General features: G+C 45.8%; 1 protein-coding gene across 7 annotated transcripts in view; it reads left to right on the plus strand.

The window, feature by feature from the left end:
• The first annotated feature begins 1,023 nt into the window (after window positions 1–1,023).
• Window positions 1,024–22,833, plus strand: part of LOC148373157 (chondroitin sulfate proteoglycan 5-like) — a 63,709-nt gene continuing 41,899 nt past the window's right edge. For 3 of the 7 annotated variants that reach the window (XM_088327672.1, XM_088327676.1, XM_088327677.1), the window contains exons 1-3: window positions 1,025–1,359; window positions 14,212–14,545; window positions 18,547–19,047. In XM_088327672.1, coding sequence (XP_088183798.1) covers window positions 1,173–1,359; window positions 14,212–14,545; window positions 18,547–19,047 — 1,022 coding nt within the window. In that variant the 5' untranslated portion in view covers window positions 1,025–1,172. Of the gene's footprint in view, window positions 1,360–14,211; window positions 14,546–18,546; window positions 19,048–22,833 lie in introns of all 7 variants that reach the window. The other 4 variants (XM_088327670.1, XM_088327674.1, XM_088327671.1 and 1 more) reach the window with 3 other exon arrangements.

A 22,833-nucleotide genomic window follows, 5' to 3' on the forward strand; every position in this document is an offset into this window, starting at 1 on the left:
CTTGCTGACGCCCCCAATACGCAGGTCGGCGCCTTGCATGGCCGTTATTGGTGTGTGAGTGTGTGTGTGAATGGGTAAGTGTGAAGCACATTGTAAAGCGCTTTGGGAGCTCTTCATTGACTTGAAAAGCGCTAGAGAAATGCAGACCATTTACCATTTAGCATCTTGATTATCCTCAAAACGTTTGGAGGCTGATTCCCTATGTGTGTGTGTGTGTGTGTGGTGTGTGTGTGTGTGTGTGTGTGTGTGTGTGTGTGAATGGGTAAGTGTGAAGCACATTGTAAAGCGCTTTGGAAGCTCTTCATTGACTTGAAAAGCGCTAGAGAAATGCAGACCATTTACCGTTTAGCATCTTGATTATCCTCAAAACGTTTGGAGGCTGATTCCCTATTGGTGTGTGAGTGTGTGTGTGAATGGGTAAGTGTGAAGCACATTGTGAAGCGCTATAGAAATACAGACCATTTAGCATCTTGATTATCCTCAAAACTTTTGGAGGCTGATTCCCTATTGGTGTGTGAGTGTGTGTGTGAATGGGTGGGTGTGAAGCACATTGGAAAGCGCTTTGGGAGCTCTTCATTGACTTAAAAAGCGCTGGAGAAATGCAGTACATTTACCATCATCATGAGATTGAACCTCCTGTGTGGAGTTTGCATGTTCTCCCCGTGTGTGGGTTTCCTCCAGGCACTCCGGTTTTCCTCCCACATTCCAAAAACATGCATGTCAGGTCAATTGGACGGTCCAAAGTGTCCCTAATGAGCGAGCAAATTCTACACACTGTCGCTTTAAACTTTGATCTTAAGGTGGGGCTTCAAACTATCACCCCGGTTCAAATGTGTCACGTGAGATGCAAGGGATGAAGCGATCATTCATGTTTTGGAAGTTTTGAAATGGGGAGGAGGGAGGATGGGAAGGAGTAAAAAGGGGGGGGGGGGGGTCAAGCATACCCCCCCAATCCCATCCTCACCCGCCCACCCTCATTGATCCCGCTCCCTCTCTCTGCCCTGCCTCTCTCTCTTTTTCTCCTCTCTCCGCTCGTCTTCTTCTTCTTTCATTCCAGCCACCGTGAGCGAGTCCTACCGAGTCGGACGCATCGCGGCGCGCGGCCGAGGGACGATGGAGCCGTAAAGCGAAGCCACCGTAAGCCGGACCCAACCGAAGCCGACCGAGGGGCGATGCTGCGAAGTGAAAACGACTCCTCTTCCTCTCCTTTTCCTTCTTCTTCGCGCGCACGCTCCGGTGCCGTGTGCCGCGCGTGCACACCCAGCATGGAGACGATCCGGTGCTGCCGACGCACGCGGACGCCGCGCGCGCTCCCGCCGACCCTTCTTCTGCTGCTGTTGCACTTCATCTCCGTGCACGGTAAGGAGACTCGCGCGCGTGCACGAGGAAATGGAAGTCACGTGACCGGGCAGATGTTCACTTATTAAAACACTCGGAATCAGGTCAGCGCAAAGTGTGAGCGCGTGCGCGGTAGCCGCGGGACGCATATGGGCGTCTGCGCGCACGCGGGCGGCACAAAGAGGCGAGGCGCAGATTAGCGTGAGCATGAATAATGCATGAGGGGAGGGGGGAGGCGGTTGCGCGCGCCCACGCGCACGCGCGTGCGGACATTCTGATACACACAAAAAGCGCGAGCGCGGGCTCTTTGTCTGCCGTCCAATAAGCACGTGCGCGTGCACGAGGCCGCCACAGTTTCTGCACGCTGAACTTGTTTACTGTGATTTCAGTGGAAGTGAGCAAAATGGAATCTCCTTCGGTGGTTTATTCAGGAAACTCGTTCGACAATTCCGTTTTTTTTCTCACTTACTCCACGAATCACGTGACTCAAAACACTTCTGTGATCTGGTGGTGAGTGATTCAACTGGAGTGAGTCTTTTTACATTCAAACGGTAAAATTGGCCTCAAATCCCAATCCAAGACCCAAAGTCAATTGAATGCTGTTCTTGAACCATTAGAACAAACTCAAAAATGACTGTGAGCAACATGTGGAAAAGCCTGTAGACATCCATGACTTCAACAATTCTTCATCCACAAAGAACTACAATCAAAATCAAGTGATATGGACAGCTACCATACCATTTATCCATAAAATCTTATTTCAGAAACTATCAAAACTTGAAACACACACACACCTTTAATATATTCGCCATCAGTAAATGGGTTTCCATGCTTTGCCATGCAGTGAGCAATGTGATAGCTTGCTTCAGTGGTGGTGTTTGTAGCAGTGACAAATGTTTTCAGGGTCTGTGTTTGTTTGCCGTACATGGACACAACGCGTTTTAATGTCTCCGCCTTGAATTCATGTTCATGTTTCATCTCGTAATGACGTTTAACACTTGATGCGCGAGGAACAACGCTCTCGAGGCATAATGCATAAACAGCGCAGTCATTTTTTGCACAAAGCCTCAGTCATCTGTCCAAGATGGCTGAAAAGAACGCAATTTTTTCGCTGGAGGAGCTGTTGTGATTCGATCTTTTATCGCGCGCCGGTGTTTCTGTGGCGGGGTTCAAACACAGATCTCTCCTCTGCGAGGCGCGGCGCAGACACGCTCACACACAGAGTAGAGGAGGGGCGCTACTGTAAAGCCTCTAAATAACATGGTGTGCAACTAAAAATGTCTAGATCTCAGGTAAAAATGCGCATTTTGAAAATATAATCATTATTATTTTGCCGTGCGCTCGCGTGCCACTGGTGGCACGCGTGCCATAGATTGCCGACCACTGATAGACACTTTTGGTCCCCACTCGAAATAATCACAATACTAAAATTGCGTCGTCTAAGTTGGAACGCGCAGAAATAGAAGGTTTTCATTCTGACCTGATTTTAATTTTTGTGGGCAATCATATGCCTGCAGGAGAGTGTAGCATCAGCAACTTAGCTGGAAAACAGCTGGTACGATAGCATGAAGCCTCACCTGGTACCGGGTCAAATTTGATAGCCATCAGAAAAACGAACCATTGTACTTTGCATATTTTTCTAAAGGTATATCAAGGCGTTTCCAAAAGTGGCTATTTGGAGACCACAAATGTACCACTATCGTGTATTTGGCTTCGGCCAATTTTTAGACATTGTGAAAGAGTTGTAAATGTTTGACTTCTCTTTCCAGATGTCTATCCCTGGTTGTGCACACTTGCACGCGGTAATCACACTTAAAAATGGATCACGAGTTGCATTATATTTATTCCCAGCTCTAATTTTTGAAATCCAAGTGACTCAGTATTCTGAATGTGACCAAAGACTTAATATGTATGTACTATGTACAGTTTGTGACTCTGAAAACGATTCACCATGTGACTCCCAGTGATCATGACATTGGGATTTTTGACTCAATATGCAAGTGTGGGAGCGACTTAGCAGTGACTCAACAAGTAAGTCATTGCTTTTCTGCAAGTAACTCAACATCTAACTCAGTATTGAGTCTGATCTAGTATGTGATTGAGTAAGCAAGATACTCATCATGTAAACGTGACCAAAGACTTAATAAGTGACTAACTCTGCGACTCTGAAATCAAGTCACTATATTCTGACTCCGTATGTAACTCTGGGAGTGAATTCGTCGTGACTCAATGAGTCACTCTAACGGTGATTCTGGTTTTTAAAGGATGACCTTTTTTGTATGTGACTCAATATTGAGTCTGATGTAGTATGTGAAACAGGAATAGGAATTAAAAGTATCTCAGTATATGAAGATTATTTGGTGACTAACTCTTTCTAACTCTGAAAATGATTCACTATGTTGCTTCCAGAAAATGATTCACTTTGTGTTTCCCGGTGATGATGATGATGAGGTTAACATTTAGATTTTGACTCAGGATGTAACCCTGGGAGCGACTTAGTAGTGACTAAATGTGTAAGAGAATTTTCATCAAAAAGATGACCTTTTTTTGTCAAACTCAATATTGAGGCCGATGTAGTGCGAGTCAGTATGCGAATATGACCGAAGAGTTAATATGTGACTCACTCTATACTTTATAGGACTCAGAAAAGGATTCACTCTGTGACTCCCAGAATTTGGCACCTTGATTCCGACTCCGTATGTAACTCCGAAGTGCCTTAGTCGTGACGGAAAGAGTAAGCGACTCTGCAAATTACCGTCTTCATTAATAGACTGACTCAACTTCTAACTCAGTATTGAGTCTGATGACTGAGAAAGCAGAAGTCGAAGTGACTCAGTGTGTGAATAGAACCAAATATTTGTATAGCTGACTCAGCATGTAACCCTGGGAGTGAGTCTGAAAGTGACTCAGTTCATCGGAAGATAAGTGTTTTTGAATGTGACTCAACATCTGACTCTGGCCGATTTATAAGGTTGAATCTGCGACTAACTCGAGAAGCGACTCCCAGAAAATGATTCACTTTGTGGCTCCCAGTGGTGATGATAACGATGGCATATCGATTCTAACTCAGTATGTAACTCTGGAAGTGACTTAATAGTGACTTGATGAGTAAGTAAGTCACTCAATATCTAATTATTCTATGACTTATTTGACTCAGTAAGTAACTCCGGGAGTGACTCCGAAAGTGACTTTGTTCATCGGAAGATGAGTGTTTTTGTATGTGACTCAACATCTGACTCTGGCCGATTTATAAGGTTGAATCTGCGACTAACTCCAGAAGCGACTCCCAGAAAATGATTCACTTTGTGGCTCCCAGTGGTGATGATAACGTTGGCATAACGATTCTAACTCAGTATGTAACTCTGGAAGTGACTTAATAGTGACTTAATGAGTAAGTAAGTCACTCAATATGTAATTATTTTATGGCTTATTTGACTCAGTAAGTAACTCCGGGAGTGACTCCGAAAGTGACTCTGTTCATCGGAAGATGAGTGTTTTTGTATAGAATAGAATAGAATAGAATATGTGACTCAACATCTGACTCTGGCCGATTTATAAGGTTGAATATGCGACTAACTCGATAAGCGACTCCCAGAAAATGTAAGTAACTCTGGGAGTGACTCCAAAAGTGACTCTGTTCATCAAAAGATAAGTGTTTTTGTATGTGACTCAACATCCGACTCAATTTGTGATCGATATAAGGTTGAATCTGCGACTAACTCCAGAAGCGACTCCCAGAAAATGATTCACTTTGTGGCTCCCAGTGGTGATGATAACGTTGGCATTTTGATTCTAACTCGGTATCTAACTCTGGAAGTGACTTAATGAGTAAGGAAGTAACTCAATATGTAATTATTCTATGACTTATTTGACTCAGTAAGTAACTCTGGGATGGACTCTGAAAGTGACTCTGTTCATCGGAAGATGAGTGTTTTTGAATGTGACTCAACATCTGACTCTGGACGATTTATAAGGTTGAATCTGCGACTAACTCAAGAAGCGACTCCCAGAAAATGATTCACTTTGTGGCTCCCAGTGGTGATGATAACGTTGGCATATCGATTCTAACTCAGTATCTAACTCTGGAAGTGACTTAATAGTGACTTAATGAGTAAGTAAGTCACTCAATATCTAATTATTTTATGACTTATTTGACTCAGTAAGTAACTCTGGGAGTGACTCAGCATATGACTCAATAGTGATAAATAAAGCATGGGACTTACTCTTTGTAGTACTTTTTATAAGTGACTCAGTAGCTGAGTCGTTTCCATTGACTTAGTTTTTAGCATAAGACTTAGTTTGCGAGTTACACCATTTTCTGTTACTGTGAGTTTCAAGTGTTTAACTCATTTAACTCTTTGATTCATTTTAGTCAGTGACTCAATCTTGGAACCGGATCAGTGTTTGAATCTGGTTTTGGACGACATCGTTGATGTAGTGACTCGACAAAAATGATTCATGATGTAAAGGTGATTCCGTTTTTGACATAGGATTCCAACCTGACTGACTCACGCTGAGTGTGTTTGACTTCAAGAGCTTTTTTTTTTTAACTTTCTCAGAATAAAGTGCAATTGCACCTCCACTACACTGGGGGCAGTGGGGTTTTTAGTGTTCTGGTTAAGAACAGAGTTTAAGTTGAGAGTACGATGTGTAGATACAAAGTGTAACAAACCCTCAAGTGACCCTAGAAAAAATATTTAACACAGATGCGGGGATAGGCAAAGACAGATGTGTCACCATTGCCATGGCGCCCAATTGGCCCCGCCCGTGTGGCCTCAGCTGCAGCTTGTTGACGGATTGGCTTTCTGTCTATTTAAGCTCAGTGGTCTCATTCTTTGAAAGTCCGTCAACGAACTTCTGCCCCACAAGATGAGGGTTTCGACTCGGTCCTGTTCCCTGTTGGTATTCCCTGTCCTGTATTGTTCCCGTTTATTTTGTCCTGTTAAATATCGGTTTCCAGTTTTGTTCCTGTCTATTTTTGTCCTGTTTACTATTGATCTCCAGTTTCTGATCCCGTCTAGTTGGTCCTGTTTATTTTCGATATCCTGATTCATTAAAGATCCTGTCCGTCCTGTCTGGTATCGACCCCATCTGTCTGATATCTGCTTGGGCAATTGGAATCGATCTTCTCAGCCGCCTATCCTTTCACTCCAGACTGCTGCCTCACGCGCATGACTCCCCATTTCCCTTAAAATAAAAGGCTTGTGTGAGAACATCACGCGTTTGGGTCCTGATCCGGTTCTGGTTCACGACAATATGAGGTAAAGAGATAAACAAAACGAAAATGTGCTGACAAGTGTCGATTTGGTATGAATGGAGATAGCATATTATGTGATCACTTCAAAAAACAAAGAGAGGATTTCTTCTTTCTTGGGGGGTCGGGGGGGCGTCACAGAAAATAATTGAGAAGCAGTACCGAATGGGAATAATACGGATGATTAAGAGCATGCTAATCTCTTTAGCTTCTAAATGAACCCGACGAACTCGAAAGGGGCCCTACCCGCATCCCGCCGCAGGAAGCGGGCCGTTGCCGTGGAAACTGCATCCCTCGTCGGTGATGGAGCCTCCGTTACGTGACCAAACTCGAAAGAGACGAGTGCTCTTGACTCAAGAGCGCCCCCACGGACACGTTTTCCGAGTGATCCCTTATACCGGGGGTGTCGAACTCATTTTAACTCGAGGGCCACACGATAGAACAAACATTCTCTCGGGGGCCGGACTAGTAGATGAGAAGGAAAGAAAAAGAAAGAGAAAGAAATAAGAGAAAGAGAGGAAGCTGAAACAGAGCGGATGGGACAAAGAAAGAGAGAGGAACGAGAGAGTGAGAGAGAGAGAGAGAATGTGAGAAACAAAAGAGATAAAAAGAAATAGAGAGTGAGGGGGAAAAAGAGAGTGAAGAAAATACAAAGAAAAATAGTAAGAGAGGAGAGAAAAGAGGAAGAGAGGAGAGAAAGAAAAAGAGAAGGGAAAAACAAAAGAGATAAAAAGAAATAGTGAGAGAGGGGGGAAAAGAGAGTGAAGGAAATCCAAAGAAAAATAGTAAGAGAAAGAGAGGAGAGAAAAGAGAAAGAGGGGAAAGAAAGAAAGGGAGAAAAAGAGAAGGGGAAAAACAAAAGAGATCAAAAGAAATAGTGAGAGAGGGGGGGAAAGAGAGTGAAGGAAATCCAAAGAAAAATAGTAAGAGAGGAGAGAAGAGAGAAAGAGAGAAGAGCGAAAGAAAGGGAGGGAAAGAGAGTGAAGGAAATCCAAAGAAAAATAGTAAGAGAGGAGAGAAGAGCGAAAGAAAGGGAGGAAAAGAGAAGAGACAAACAAATGAGGGAGAGAGAAAATGAAAAAGGAAGAGAGAGCAAAATAAAGTAAAAAGACACACGGAGAGAAAGAGACAGAGGAACAAAGAAAAAGACAGAGAAAGTGAAAGAGAGAGAGATAGAGAGAAAAAAAGAGAAGAGAGAAAGAAAGGGAGAAAAAGAGAAGGGAAACCCAAATGAGAGAGAGAGAAAAGGAAAAAGGAAGAGAGAGCAAAATAAGGTGAAAAGACACACAGAGAGAAAGAGACAGAAAAAACAAAGAAAGAGACAGAGAGAGTGAAAGAGAGAGAGAGAGAGAGAGAAAAGGAGAGGAGAGAGATAAAAGGAGAGAAAAGAAAGAGAAAGACAGAGTACAAGTACAGCGTTGGTGAGAGGCACCTGTCTTTGGCAACATCACATGGACCTATTTCAACTCGCAGCTCATTTTTATCTTGCGCTTCCCTCAGCGTTACCTCGTGGTCCAGATACCATCCCTGAGCGGGCCTGATCTGGCCCGCGGGCCACCTGTTTGACACCCGTGCCTTATACAGTCTTGTATTTTTCAGTAACTGGTTCTGGTGACTGACAATGATGTCATCACAGTTAAGGTGAGATGATATACACACTGTCCCTTTAAATGTAGCCATTGTGGATTATGGATGAATTTATCACTGATTGATTGGTTTTCATTGACATCTTATTTTCTGCCCCAAAGTAAATGCAGGTTTAGACCCCTGATTTCAAGTCAAAACTGTACCTCACCGGGATATTGTGTCAAGAACTAGAACAGGATCAGGACCCAAACGCGTGACGTTTCTCACACAAGCCTTTCATTTTACGGGCCGGACTTTGGACATGGCTGATCTAGGATCTTTCCTTCAGTTGGTAGCATCTCATGTCCAAAACTTAGGAAGGTCCCTCTTGTAATTCAGTTCAGTTTTCTGTTGCATGGATTCATTTAAATTGATTCGTCAAAATGAGTTTCATTGCAGATTTTCTACGTATCAAAATGAAAAACAGAACAGAATGATTCCTATTTTCTTATGAGAGCAGCAAGATTGGCCCGTTTTTGCTCCCGATTGTCTCCGGCTACGACCTGTTTTGATCCCGACCACGTCTGCTCCCCTGTACCGGCTAACGACCCATTTTTTATCCCGACTACGTCTACTCTCCCGTCCTGGCTTACGACTCGTTTCCGGGTTTGTCATGATTACTGATGTAAATCAGCTGTGCCCGCTCTTTTGGTGCCAACTGCCTAGGACTCTGATTGGCTCCCTGTCCCAATTTAAACCCAGTCCAGTCAATCCCGTTGTCAGTCTGTCTGCGAACCTCTGTTTTTCAAGGCAAGCCTTTTTTTGACCCTGACTCCCGCCTGTCCCGATTTTGCTCCCGATTGTCTCCGGCTACAACCTGTTTTGATCCCGCCCACGTCTGCTCCCCAGTCCAGTCAATCCCCTGTTGTCAGTCCGTCTGCGAACCTCTGTTCCATACAGGGCAAGCCGTTTTTGACCCTGACCCCCACCGGTCCCGTTTTTTCTCCTGTCTGTCTCCAGCTATGACCTGTTTTGATCCCAACTACGTCTACTCTCCCGTCCTGGCTTACGACTCGTTTCCGGGTTTGTCATGATTACGTATGTGAATCAGCTGTGCCCGTTCATTTGGCGCCAACTGCCTTGTACTCTGATTGGCTCCCTGTCCCTATTTATACCCACTCCTATCCGTCACCTGTTGTCAGTTCGTCTGCGAACCTCAGTTTACTCTCGGCAAGCTTTACGACCCTGACTCCTGTTTTTGCTCATGTCTGTTTCTCGGCTTCGACCCATTTTTGATCCCGACCACGTCTACTCTCTCGTCCTGGCTTACGACTCGTTTCCGACTCGCTCTCCGTCCCTCACTACGGAAAATCCTCTTTCGTATTCAGATTTCTTTCAATAATACCGATGGTAAACGTTACGCAATTGGGTCCTGATTCCGTTCTGGTCGTGACAGAGAAGCACTAGTGTAGCCTACAAATTCCGTACAGGCAAATCTCTGGCCGGAATGCGTGTTTCCGTCTGCTTTGTGCGCCCAAGATAATGAGGGTGTCCTCGCTAATCTTTAATCTGGACAGTCGAGTGTCGGGAGTGCATTAGTCAACTACTCCTTTAATCCATCCCATAATGCCTCACGTGTCATGTCGGTGGAAGGGTGTGCGGCCCAACTCCATTTTTTCGTAACGCTTTCGATGTATCCGATGCGGGCAGCACGGTGGCGCGCTGCTTAGTGTATGGCACAGTTCTGAGGTCACGAGATCGAACCTCCTGTGCGGAGTTTGCATGTTCTCCCCGTCCTTTCAAAAACATGCATGTCAGGTGAATTGGACGGTCCAAATTGTCGCTAGGTGGGCCAATGAGCCAATGAGTCTGTGATTGGCTGGAAACCAGTGGAGGGTGTCCCCTGCCCACTGCCTGAAGATAGCTGGGATGGGCTCCGGCACCCCCGCGACCCTACTGAGGATAAGCGCTGCAGATGATGGATGTATCCAATGTAAAATAATGAATAAATAGGATTTCACTCCATCAAACCGGTTCCAAGGTTTATTTATGTTGGAAAGGTTAGCAATGAAGCTGGCACGGCGGATGAGTGGTTCAGGGTTCACAGTTCTGAGGTCATAGGTTCAAATCCAGATACCGACTTCCCTGTGCGTTGTTTGCATGTTCACCCTGTGTCTGTGTGGGTGTCCTATGATAAAGGGTTCCAACAATGCGTGACAACAATATGTAAGCTAGTTAGGAATGGCAAATTGCAGAGTTTGTCACGGTTGCCATGGCGCCCAATGGGCCCCGCCCGTGTGGCGCCAGCTGCAGCTTGTTGACAGATTGGCTCCCTGTCAGTATTTAAACTCCGTCCTGTGAGTCCCCTTTGGTCGGTCCGTCTGCGAATATTTGTTTTTACACGGCAAGCTCTTTTTCGACAGTCCTGTTTTTTTGCTCCTGTTTGTCTCCCGCTACCATCTGTTTTGATCTTGACCACGTCTGTTCTCCCGTCCCGAATTACAACCTGTTTTAATCTCGACCACGTCTGTTCTCCCGTCCCAAATAACGATCCGTTTTTTTATCTCGTCCACGTCTAGTCTCCTCTCCTGGCTTTTTTTCCGATCCTGACCATATTTTTGGTCTTCTGTCCCAGCTACTGACCCGTTTTTTTCCGTTCCTGACAACGCCATCGCTCGCCACAGAAGTTCAACTTCCACGTTCAGAGCGACCTGCAATCCCCGGATCGTAGGCGCAACCCTTTCCCTTTCTTCTAATAAAATTTGTAAGAAGCGTTACGCGAGTGGGTCCTGTTTCCGTTCTGGTCTTGACAGAGTTATGTAAAAATAATAGAAAAATATGAGTTACAGAGAAGCAGATATTTTCAATACCTATAGTTGAAGGACAACTTTAATAATGAGGTCCAACTGGTGATCAGACAAAAGGTCCTGAACATTTTTGAAAGTTCCTGATAAGGAAAATTTCAGATGTTTATGAATGTTTGATGGCATGTAGTGGGCATTTAGCACTCTATATTGAAAGAAAATGGGAAACAGAAGGTATATATTTGTAAAATCCAGAAATTGGAAATTGGAAAATAATTCAATTAGAAGAACGTGGTCGGATTTTTTACGAACCCCAATGTTTCGAAAGAATTATGAAGGGTTTAGCAGCCATGCTGGAGAGCGTGTGGACGTATAGTTTGGCTTGGTCATGGCATGCTTCTGTCAGGACCAGAACGGAAACAGGAACCCAAATGGGTTACGTTTCTCACAACTTTTATCAAAGGGAAGAGGAAGGGCTGCGCCCACGATCCGGTGTTCGCTAGGCGTGGGAGGCAAGTCGCTCTGAACGCGGAAGTGGATCTTCCATGGCGAGCAATGGCGGTGTCAGAAACAGAAAAACAGGTCAGTAGCCGGGACAGGAGAGGAATAACGTGGTCGGAAGTGAGTCGTAAGCCAGGAAAGGAGAGTAGACATGGTCGGGGACAAAAGAGTTTGAAAGCCAGGACGGGAGAGTAGACGTGGTCTAAATAAAAAAACAGGTCGGAGAGCAAAAACGTGGTCGGGGTCAGAAACGGGTTGTAAGTCGCAACAGGAGAGCAGCCGTAGTTGGGATCAAAAACAGGGCGTAAGTCAGGACGGGAGAGCAGACGTGGTCGGGATCCAAACGGGTCGTAGCTGGAAACAGACGGGAGCAAAAAACAGCTGGGAGTCAGGGTCGAAAAGCTTGCCTAGAGTAAACTGAGGTTCGCAGACGGACTGACCACAGGTGACAAAAAGACAGGGGTTTAAATAGTGACAGGGAGCAAATCGGAGTCCGAGGCAGTTGGCGCCAAAGCAACGGGCACAGGTGAATCGCATCGGTAATCATGACAAAAACAAGAACAGATTGCAACAGATTGATTTACCGTAATGAGTAATGGCGGTGTCAAGGACGGAAAAACAGGTCGATAGCCGGGACGGGAGAGCAAAAACGTGGTCGGGGTCAGAAATGGGTCGTAAGTCGCGACAGGAGAGCGGACGTGGTCGGGATCAAAAACAGGGCGTAAGTCGGGACGGGGGAGCAGACGTGGTCGGGATCAAAACGGGTCGTAGCTGGAGACAGACCGGAGCAAAAACGGGACAGGTGGGAGTCAGGGTTGAAAAAGGCTTGCCTTGTATACACTGAGGTTTGCAGAAAGACTGACCAAAGGGGACAGATAGGAGTGGTCTTAAATAGGGACAGGGAGCCAATAGGAGTCCGAGGCAGATGGCGCCAAAGGAGCGGGCACAGGTGAATCGCATCGGTAATCATGACAAAAACAAGAACAGATTGCAACAGATTGATTTACCGTAATGAGTAATGGCGGTGTCAAGGATGGAAAAACAGGTCGATACCCGGGACGGGAGAGCAAAAATGTGGTCGGGGTCAGAAATGGGTCGTAAGCCGCAACAGGAGAGCAGACGTGGTCGGGATCAAAATGTGTCGTAGCTGGAAACAGACTGGAGCAAAAAACAGCTGGGAGTCAGGGTCGAAAAGCTTGCGTAGAGTAAACTGAGGTTCGCAGACGGCCTGACCACAGGTGACAGAAAGACAGGGGTTTAAATAGTGACAGGGAGCCAATCGGAGTCCGAGGCAGATGGCGCCAAAGGAGCGGGCACAGGTGAATCGCATCGGTAATCATGACAAAAACAAGAACAGATTGCAACAGATTGATTTACCGTAATGAGTAATGGCGGTGTCAAGAATGGAAAAACAGGTCGATACCCGGGACGGGAGAGCAAAAATGTGGTCGGGGTCAGAAATGGGTCGTAAGCCGCAACAGGAGAGCAGACGCGGTCGGGATCAAAATGTGTCGTAGCTGGAAACAGACTGGAGCAAAAAACAGCTGGGAGTCAGGGTCGAAAAGCTTGCGTAGAGTAAACTGAGGTTCGCAGACGGCCTGACCAAAGGTGACAGAAAGACAGGGGTTTAAATAGAGACAAGGAGCCAATCAGAGTCCGAGGCAGTTGGCGGGCACAGCTGCTTCGTATCAGTAATCATGACAAAAGGTGCTTTATTCGAGGAATCGAACAGGAAAAAGATTGCAGAAAACGATGAGTACCTGGTCACAGTCTGACAGCAAGCAAAAAGTAATAACAAGACTAGGAAATAAGCAAGAGCTCCTCAACAAGAATGAGTGCATTGTGGAAGAAATATTTGTAATGGAGAGGACCGCACCACGCCCAGACTATTATATAAATCCAGAGTTAGGCGCGTGTGTCTTCGTATGCGGCTCATAGACTCCGAAACGAATGAACCGATTTCCGGTTAAAATTTACACAGTAGTACTTTAGGCTTCTTGGGGCGTCTAGCACTAAAATCCAAATAGATTAAAAAACATCTGCTTTTGTGTACAAGCTGCTTTGGGGCTCCATGCGGTCAAATTGCTCTTTGGCACTCCCTAGTGGCTCCCTGGAGCTTTTTCAACAAACTCTAACCCCTGTCAGAACCAGAACGGAGACAGGACCCACTCGCGTTACGTTTCTCTCTTATTGGGAAGAAAGGAAACCATTGCACCTACGATCCGGTAGTTGCAGGAAGCAGGTCGCTCTGAACGGGGAAGTGGCACTTCCGTGGCGAGCGATGGCGTGTCGGGAACGGAAAAAACGGGTCAGTCGCAGGGACAGGAGAGCAAAAATGTATTTGGGGTTGGAGTCGAAAGCCAGGAGAGGAGAGTAGACGTGGTCAAGATCAAAAAACGAGTCGAAGCTGGGAAACGAACCGGAGCAAAAACAGGAGTGAGTCAGGGTCGAAAAAAGCTTGCCTAGAGTAAACTGAGGTTCGCAGACGGACTGACAACAGGTGACAGGTAGGAGTGGGTTTAAATGGGGACAGGGAGCCAATCAGAGTCCGAGGAAGTGGGGTACAGCTGATTCACATCAGTAAGGACAAACCCCGACAACCTCGCTCAAGTAGAATGCCCGGCAATGTGCCAGTTTCCCTTTTTCGAATAAGAATACAGGAGACCAGGTTGAAGGACGAACGGGAAAAATGGAGGGACTATGATGAAAGAAGAACATTCAAATAAATTCCCGTTTTCATTTTTACAGGAGTCGTCACGGCGACCAACGCCACTGAACCGGTTACCCCCCTTAACGGGACGTCCCCACTTAACGAACAGGAGGGTCCCGGTGATGTTACCATGGGAACCGCATCCGCCGGTCCCATCGACACTGTGACGCCCCGGGCGGGTCGGGCGGCCCGGGGTAGCGAGGAGGAAGAGCTGAGCAGCGGCATGTTCGGGGAAATGGCCGTTCCGGGATTGGGCGGGGCCCCCTCGCCGTCTCGGATCAGTCCCGCGTCGGCGGAGAAGGAGCTTCTGTTGCCCGGCAACCGTCTCCCGATGGATGTCTCCGAGGAGGAGCAACCGTCCCGCGGTCAGGGGTAAGATCCGGCCTCGAAAACCACACCCACCTGACCCGAACCCTGGGTATTATAGCTCGAAACTGCCCGAGGCCGAGCGATTGATTTGCGGGACCGAGCCCGAAGAAAATTTGAAATTTCACATTTTATTTGTGAGAGTTGATTTATGATAACAAACGAAGGCTTGTCTTTTGGAACAGTATCTAAGTTAAACAAGAGTGTTTACAGCCACTCCCTTCTGAGAATGCCTGATTTTGGGAAGCTAAGCAGGGTCAGTTTGGATGAGAAACTGCCAGGAAATACCAGGTGCTGTCATTTGGAGCACGCTCTGCTGGGACAGCACTGACTGCAAAATAAAATTTTCCTAAGAGGACCAAATAAATTGAATTATTACTATTATTCAACATTTCCATCTATTATATTTCTGTGTCTAGGTAGGTTATATTTGCCAAAAATCTCAAAATAGTCAAGGCCGCCCCTCGTTTTCACGTGTTGAAAATTGGGCAATAAACCACAGCAGTAAGTGCGTTCATAAGAATTCTTGTGTGTCACTTTGAGTGAGTAAAAGAGAGAGAGGGAGAGGGAGGGAGAGAGGGAGAGAGAGAGAGTAAAAGAGGGAGAGAGCGGGAGAGAGAAAGAGAGAGTAAAAGAGGAAGAGAGAGAGAGAGAGTACAAGAGGAAGAGAGAGAGAGAGAAAGAAAGAGTAAAAGAGGAAGAGAGAAAGAGAGAGAGTAAAAGAGGAAGAGCGCAAGAGAGAGAAAGATTAGAAGAGGAAGAGAGAGAGTACAAGAGGAAGAGACAGGGAGAGAGACAGAGAGAGAAAAAGAGAGGGATAGAGAGAGAGAGGGAAAAGAAAGACAGAGAGAGAGTAAGAGAGTAAAAGAGGAAGAGAGAGAGTAAAAGAGAAAGAGAGAGAGAGAGTACAAGAGGAAGAGAGAGTACGAGAGGAAGGAAGAGAGAGAGAGAGAGAGAGAGAGAGAGAGAGAGAGAGAGAGAGAGAGAGAGAGAGTGAAAGAGAGAGAGAGAGAGAGAGTAAAAGAAAGAGAGAGAGAGAGAGAGAGAACAATGATGGGTGGATAATAAAAAAAAAACATTGGCAAGAGAGAAGCCCTGTCCCACTCAGTCACAAGTAATGTATTATAAGAGCTAATTTAGCTTGTTTGAAGTACATCATTTGAAAAATTGTATTTAAAAACAAGTTAAAATTGCTTAATACTCGAAAAAATACACTTGAAGTTCCAGTCTGTAGCGCCCCCTAGGAGTATGAAAAACACTTCATTGTCATGACGACTGATTAGTATCACCTGTGCCCGCTCGTTTGGCGGCAGCCGCAGCGGGCTACCTGATTGGTTCCTTTCACTCGCCTGTTGTCAGTCCGTCAGCGAACCTCTGTTTCTACAAGGCAAGCACTTTGACTCTGACTCCCGTCGGTCCCGCTTTTTGCACCCGTTTTTCACCCGTCCGTCCCTGATTCCCCCGTTTATCTCTGGCTACGAGCTGTTTTTTGACCCTGACCACGTTTTGCTATCCCGTCCCGGCTTATGACCCGTTTTTGATCCCAAACACGCTTTGAAATGAAATTTCTGTAGATTTAGTTTCCTTAAAAATGTAAGTGTACTCCATCAAAAACGGCCAAATAAGTGACGTTGGAGTCTCTGGGAAGCCTTTTTCTCAAGTCCTTTAGCTTTCTCCTGTTGGCCATCTTCTCCCCACATAATGACATGCCGACTCCTCCCATGGGCGTGCCAAGGAAGCCCCCTGGGCTTTACCATCTCGTAGAAGAGCGTCCCGATGTCTGGGGTACTCAAAAAAACACACACAACAGCGTCTGGTTGTGCTGATTTTCTTCTCATTTCCTGCCGTTCCTGTAAACAACATTTTGCACCAGGGTGCCCTGACCTCGCATTGCACCACAGCCCAGTAAATATCTTTTGCATTAAATGTCATTTGTATTGAATCGTATAAAATCCCTTATAGTCAACTGTATAAAATCGTTCACTCTTTACCTCAATAAACTTGTGATTACCGTTACGCATCTGGGTTCTAATTCCGTTCTGGTTGTGACATTCGTTCGTTTGAATTGAACACTTTTAATTCAAAAAATGATGTATTATTTCATAAACTCGTATGTTTTTTTGTAAAGAATGCTAGGTTTAGAAATTTGTAATGACACAACTTGAGGCGCCACTAGAAGAAGCTGACTTTTTTTGGCGTCCATCTTTGTTTTTGTTCAGAAAGTGTCGACTCCTTTCAGTAAAATCAAAGATGTGTTCTAGCCAAGAAGTTTTTGATGACATAGAGTATTTAGTCAACCACTCATTGTTCTCCCTCTTGAAACGATTAGATCGGCCCGTAATTGTCAAAATGGCTAAACCTCAACCATGAGAGAGAGAATGCGGGAAATCACAGAATTTATTTGCATATCATGGTGGGAAAGTATTTGGTTCATACCAAAAATTCATCTCAATACTTTGTAATAAACCCTTTGTTGGCAAATGTTTTCTGTAACTCTTCACACACTGTTGCTGGTATTTTGGCCCATTCCTCCATGCCGATATCCTCTAGAGCAGTGATAATTCCCTCTACGGATTCTCTATGGGGTTGAGATTTAGAGACTGGTTATGTCACGGTTGCCATGGCGCCCAATTGGTCCCTGCCGTGTGGCGCCAGGTGCTGTCACGGTTGCCAGGGCGCCCAATTGGCCCCGCCCATGGACACCAGCTGAAAAGCGTTGACAGATTGCTGCCGGACTACTTAAACGCTGTCTTGTGAGTCGCCTGGTGTCGAGGCGTCTCTGAAACTCCTGCTAAACTCTGTTGTGATACCTGTGAATCCCTGTTTTTGCCTGTGTTTTGCTCCTGTTTTGTTCTCGCCCCGATCTGTTTGATTATGACCTCGTTCTGATCAATCTACCTCTGCAACCAACGATCCTTGGATCGAGTGTGCGCTCATTCCTCTTCTCCCCAATAAACCGTGAGTCACGTTACGCGAGTTCTAAGGTCTTGAGAACCTCCTGTGTGGGTTCAAATCCAGCTACTGGACTTCCTGTGTGGAGTTTGTATGTTCTCCCCGTGCTTGCGTGGGTTTCCTCCTGGCACTCCGGTTTCCTCCCACATTCCAAAGACATGCATTTCAGGTGGATTGGCCGCTCCAAATTGTCCCTAGGTGTGAATGAGCGAGCGAGTTGGCTGTCCCTGTGTGCCTGCAATTGGCTGGCAACCAGTTCTGGGTGTCCCCTGCCCACTGCCCGATGATTGCTGGGATGGGCTCCGGCACCCCCGTGACCCTACTGAGGATAAGCGGTGCAGATGACATGAGACAAACTTTTTCTTCTTTTTCCCTGTTTTTTGCTATTTTTTTTAAATCTCATTGTGTTTATTTTTTTCCTAGCTGTTACTTTTTTCTTTTTGTTCTCTATTTACTTTTTTTCCTTTGTTTCTTTCTTTTCTTTTTTTTCTGGCTTTTTTCAGAATTTTTCCTTTCTTTTTCTCTTCCTTTTTCTCTTCCTTTTGTCTCTTTTTTTCTCAGCTTTTCACAACTTTTTCATTTTGGTATTTTTTTCTATTTTGTTCTATTCCCCCCTTCCTTTAAGTCATTTTGTGCATAATTTTACATCATATTTGGTCATGTTGGAATTTAAGAAGCAAAAACAACCCGAAGAGCCGTTTAGGACCCGAAAGAGCCGGTTCCTTTTAGTGAGCCGAGCCGAAGAAGCCGGTTCTCGACAAACTCTACTAACTTTACTCAACTTCGTTCTACTTTGACATTGACTTTAAAATACCGCATTTAGGACACAGCGTCAGGGGAACCCGTGTATTTTGACCTTCATGCACTGTGACTCTGACTTAATTGGCTTCTTAATTAGAAATTTGGAGCCCTGATTTTTGTGAGCCGGCTAGATTTTCTTGTGCGCGGAAAAGCTCTGGGTAGTGCGCAATTGGGCACACACGCAGCTTAGAGGGAACAACGCTTCACACTGTAATTTGGAAAGCTCGGGCTTAAGATCTGACTTTTTCCCGCAGCGACCGGCCGTGGATCAACGTCAAAGACACGGCCGTCTTGGACTTGGACCGAGCGTCCGCCGCCGTCCCGTCTCCGCCCGCCGCCAACGCCGGCCAAGCCGACGTCCTCCAGGTGGACTTTTTCGACCCCGCCTCCAGGGGGCGCGACCTGGATCTGGCGCCCCGCCCCACCTCGTCCTCGGCCCACGAGCTCCAGGGCGGAGACCCGACGTCCTGGGCCATGCCGGACAGCTACGACTACCTGACCCCGTACGAGGACGGGGCGTCCCCGACCGCCGAGGAATACCCCGACGCCACCACCGACGACGCGGGTTCCAGGGTCCGGCCCAAGATGGCGGCCCCGTCCTCTTTCCTGCCCAACGGCTCGGACGGGACGGGCGGGTGTCGCCCGGGTTACCGGATGCTCAACGCGACCTGTCGTTCCCCGTGCGATTTGGACCCCAACTTCTGCTACAACGGGGGACAATGTTACCTGCTAGAAGATGCCGGAGCTTTCTGCAGGTAACACTCTCTCACCCGTCCCGAATTTAAGGATGATTATGGATTTTTAAGGGACACTGCGTTGGGTTGGGTGTGTCCTTAGAAAGTTGAATATTTGCAAAGTACCGTATTTTCCGCACCATAAGGCGCACCCAAAAGCCTTTATTTTTTTCAAAAGCTGACCATGCGCCTTATAATACAGTGCGCCTTATATATGGATCAATATGAAGTCGCAAAGTCTTGCAACTAAAGCAAGCAGCCGCCGACTCGATTTTCCCCCGGACGCCAAGTCGTCTGCGGTGTATGCTGGGGTTTATTTACCGGCGTTTCATTGGCTAACCAATGTGTCAATCATCATTTGAATCGATCACTATTGGCTAAAGTTATTCGGAGGTCAAGGGGCGGATCCTTTTGATCATTTACAGGCTGGCATAGGCTTAAGCTGTAAAACAAAGCCTGCAATTGGCCGAAAAAAATGAATGTGTATAGCACGTGGCTGACGGTATAGAGAAAGCATTTTTTTCTATTCTGTATTTGGAAATATTGTATTCTCCTGGATTTACTAAACTCACGGATATAAGAGGACCACGGCTGCACATTATTATTGAACACAACGACTTCGGTGAGCTACTTTGGCTATATATTTTCCCCGTATCTTGTTTCAGACTGAACTCGATGTTTCTGTGATAAGCGGTGCAGATAATGGATGGAATGGAGTGTCTATTTTTAAATTCAACTCAATTCCAAGTGTTTATTGTCATATGCACAGTAAAGTTGCGAGCGAAAAAGAGAATAGAAACTAAGGAATGGTTGGCATTTCTTGAATCCCAAGACTTTAACCTTCCGAATGATATTTGGAACGATGCATTTGAGTGACATCGTACGGACACCGCATCCGCACGTGTCTACGACACGTATTTGCGTCTTTGCAAGCTTTGGGAATGTTAAGGGGGTAATCAGTTGGACTGAACTATCTGACTGTTTTGTCCACGTTCCCATTGTAGCGCCTTATCATCCGGTGCGTCTTATCTATGTCAAAAATAGGACCAAAAACTATTTTTTGGGGGTGCGCCCTATAACCCGGTGCGCCTTATAGTGCGGAAAATACGGTAGGTGTTAACGCAGCAGTGTTCATTTGAGCTGTGAAAAGTGATGGGTCCTGGGGACGAGCATGCTCCAAAATCTAGGGGTCCCAACAGAGTGTGCTCCATGCCCTAAAAAACTCATATTTTCCCTTACAAAATACAAAAAAAAATCTTCTTTATTTTCAAACATGTTTATTGATGTCGTTTAACATGTTATATTGTACATGTGTTTCCTGATATCCTATATATTGTTAAAGAACATTTTGTTGTGAGATACTGAGTTGCTCGACATGAATGAGGTGGCTCGGGCATCTAATAAGGATGCCTCCTGGACGCCTCCCTCGGGAGGTGTTCCGGGCACGTCCCACCGGCAGGAGGCCCCGGGGGCGACCCGGGACACGCCGGAGAGACTATGTCTCTCGGCTGGCTCGGGAACGCCTCGGGGTCCCGTCGGATGAAGTGGAGGAGGTGGCTGGGGAGAGGGACGTCTGGGCTTCCCTTTTAACGCTGCTGCCCCCGCAACCCCACCTCGGATGAGCGGATGGATGGATGGATGGGATGAGACGGCGTTGTTCATATTACTGAGCCATTAATAACAATAATATCTTGGGGGCCGGATATGATGACACAGCGGGCCGGATGTGGCCCGCGGGCCGGGAGTTTGACACATGTGCTATAAGCAATGGGGTAGCAAGGGACTTATTGGTGAGCAATGTCGGCTTTATAGTTTTGGGGTATCTTGTTTTTGACTGATGCTGATGTTATTCTGTTGAGTACTGTATTTTCCGCACTATAAGGCGCACCGGGTTATAGGGCGCACCCCCAAAAAATGGTTTTTGGTCCTATATTTTCCATACATAAGGCGCACCGGATTATAAGGGGCTACAATGGGAACGTGGACAAAACAGTCAGATAGTTCAGTCCAACTTCTTACCCCCTTAACATTCCCAAAGCTTGCAAAGAAGCAAATACGTGTTTCAGACATTTACGGAAACATTGTCCGTACGATGTCACTCAAATCATTCGGAAGGTTCAAGTCTTGGGATTCAAGAACTGCCAACCATTCCTTAATTTCTATTTTCTTTTTCGCTCGCAACTTTACTGTGCATATGACAATAAACACTTGGAATTGAGTTTATTTAAAAAAAAGACCCATCACAGAAACATCGATATCACTCTGAAACAAGATACTGGGAAAATATATAGCCGGAGTAGCTCACCAAAGTCGTTGTGTTCAATAAGAATGTGCAGCCATGGTCCTCTTATATCCGTGAGTTTAGTCAATCCAGGAGAATAAAATATTTACAAATACAGAATAGTAAAAAATGTTTTCTCTATGCTGTAGTTCTACACAACATGCTATTCACATTCATCTTTTTCGGCCAATCGCAGGCTTTGTTTTGTCCCTTTAGCCTATGCAAGCCCGTAAATGATAAAAAGGATCCGCCCCTGTACCTCCGAATAACTTTAGCCAATAGTGATCGATTCAACTGATGATTGACACATCTTTTTCGGCCAATCGCAGGCTTTGTTTTGCCGTTTAGGCCAATGCCAGCCTGTAAATGATAAAAAGGATCCGCCCCCTTTACCTCCGAATAACTTTAGTCAATAGCGATCGATTCAAATGATGATTGACACATTGGTTAGCCAATGAAACGCCGGTAAATAAATCCCAGCATCCACCGCGGACTACTTGGCGTTCGGGGGAAAATCTCGTCGGCGGCTGCAAGTTAGTTGCAAGACTTTGCGACTTCATATTGATCCCTATATAAGGCGCACTGTATTATAAGGCGCACGGTCAGCTTTTGAAAAAAAGAAAGGCTTTTAGGTGCGCCTTATAGTGCGGAAAATACGGTATATTTTAAAATCATATCTTGAATCCCAAAAGTTGGCGCTTTGACTGGGGACAAGGTGAAGACAGGACTTTATTTATCAACAGTCCGAGGGCCCGCCATTTGTCTTTTACGGTACACACGTGTGTATTTACGTTTCAATTCGGAGAACACGATGTTTGCGCGTTCTCTCGCCATGACAACATACATGTGTTCCCTGACATGCAATCTCCACGTGAGAGCAAATAACTAACATCTGGAGGAAATCCATCGCATCATAATGTGACGCCAGACACGCTTTACCTGTTCAGTTTATGAGCTCCAGTTGGAATCTATTTACTGTACCTTTGTTTTGATTTAAGATGTCCGGGCGGAGTAGCAGGTGGATGCAGGGAGAGGGGGCAAGGTTAGGTGGCGGAAGGTTCAAATGAAAACTGATTTTCAGTCTCCCACCTACGAGGATTTTCATGACCTTAGAGTAGGGGTGTCAAACTCGTTTTAACTCGGGGGGCCACAGGATAGAACAAACATTCTCTCGGGGCCGGACGGGTAGATTAGAGAAAAAAAAAAAAGAAATAAGAGAAAGGGGGGAGAAAAGTAGAGGTGGGACAAAGAAAGAGACAGAGACAACGGGAAACCAAATGATAAAAAGAGAAATAGTGAGATAAGGGGGAAGAAAGAGAGAGAAAGAAGGAAATCCAAAGAGAAATGGAAAAAGAGGAGAGAAAGGAGAAGGGGAAAAAAAGAGAAGGAGAAAACAAGAGAGAGAAAGAGAAGAAAGAGAAAGAAAAAGAAAAATGAGAGAGCAAAATAAGGTAAAATGACCCAGAGAGAAAAAGAACAAAGAAAGAAAGAAAGAAAGAAAGAAAGAAAGAGAGAGAGAGAGAGAG

The sequence above is a fragment of the Urocampus carinirostris genome, chromosome 2 (assembly GCF_059441175.1).
Source record: "Urocampus carinirostris isolate Australia breed hairy pipefish chromosome 2, RoL_Ucar_1.0, whole genome shotgun sequence".
NCBI classification, from domain to species: Eukaryota; Metazoa; Chordata; class Actinopteri; order Syngnathiformes; family Syngnathidae; genus Urocampus; species Urocampus carinirostris.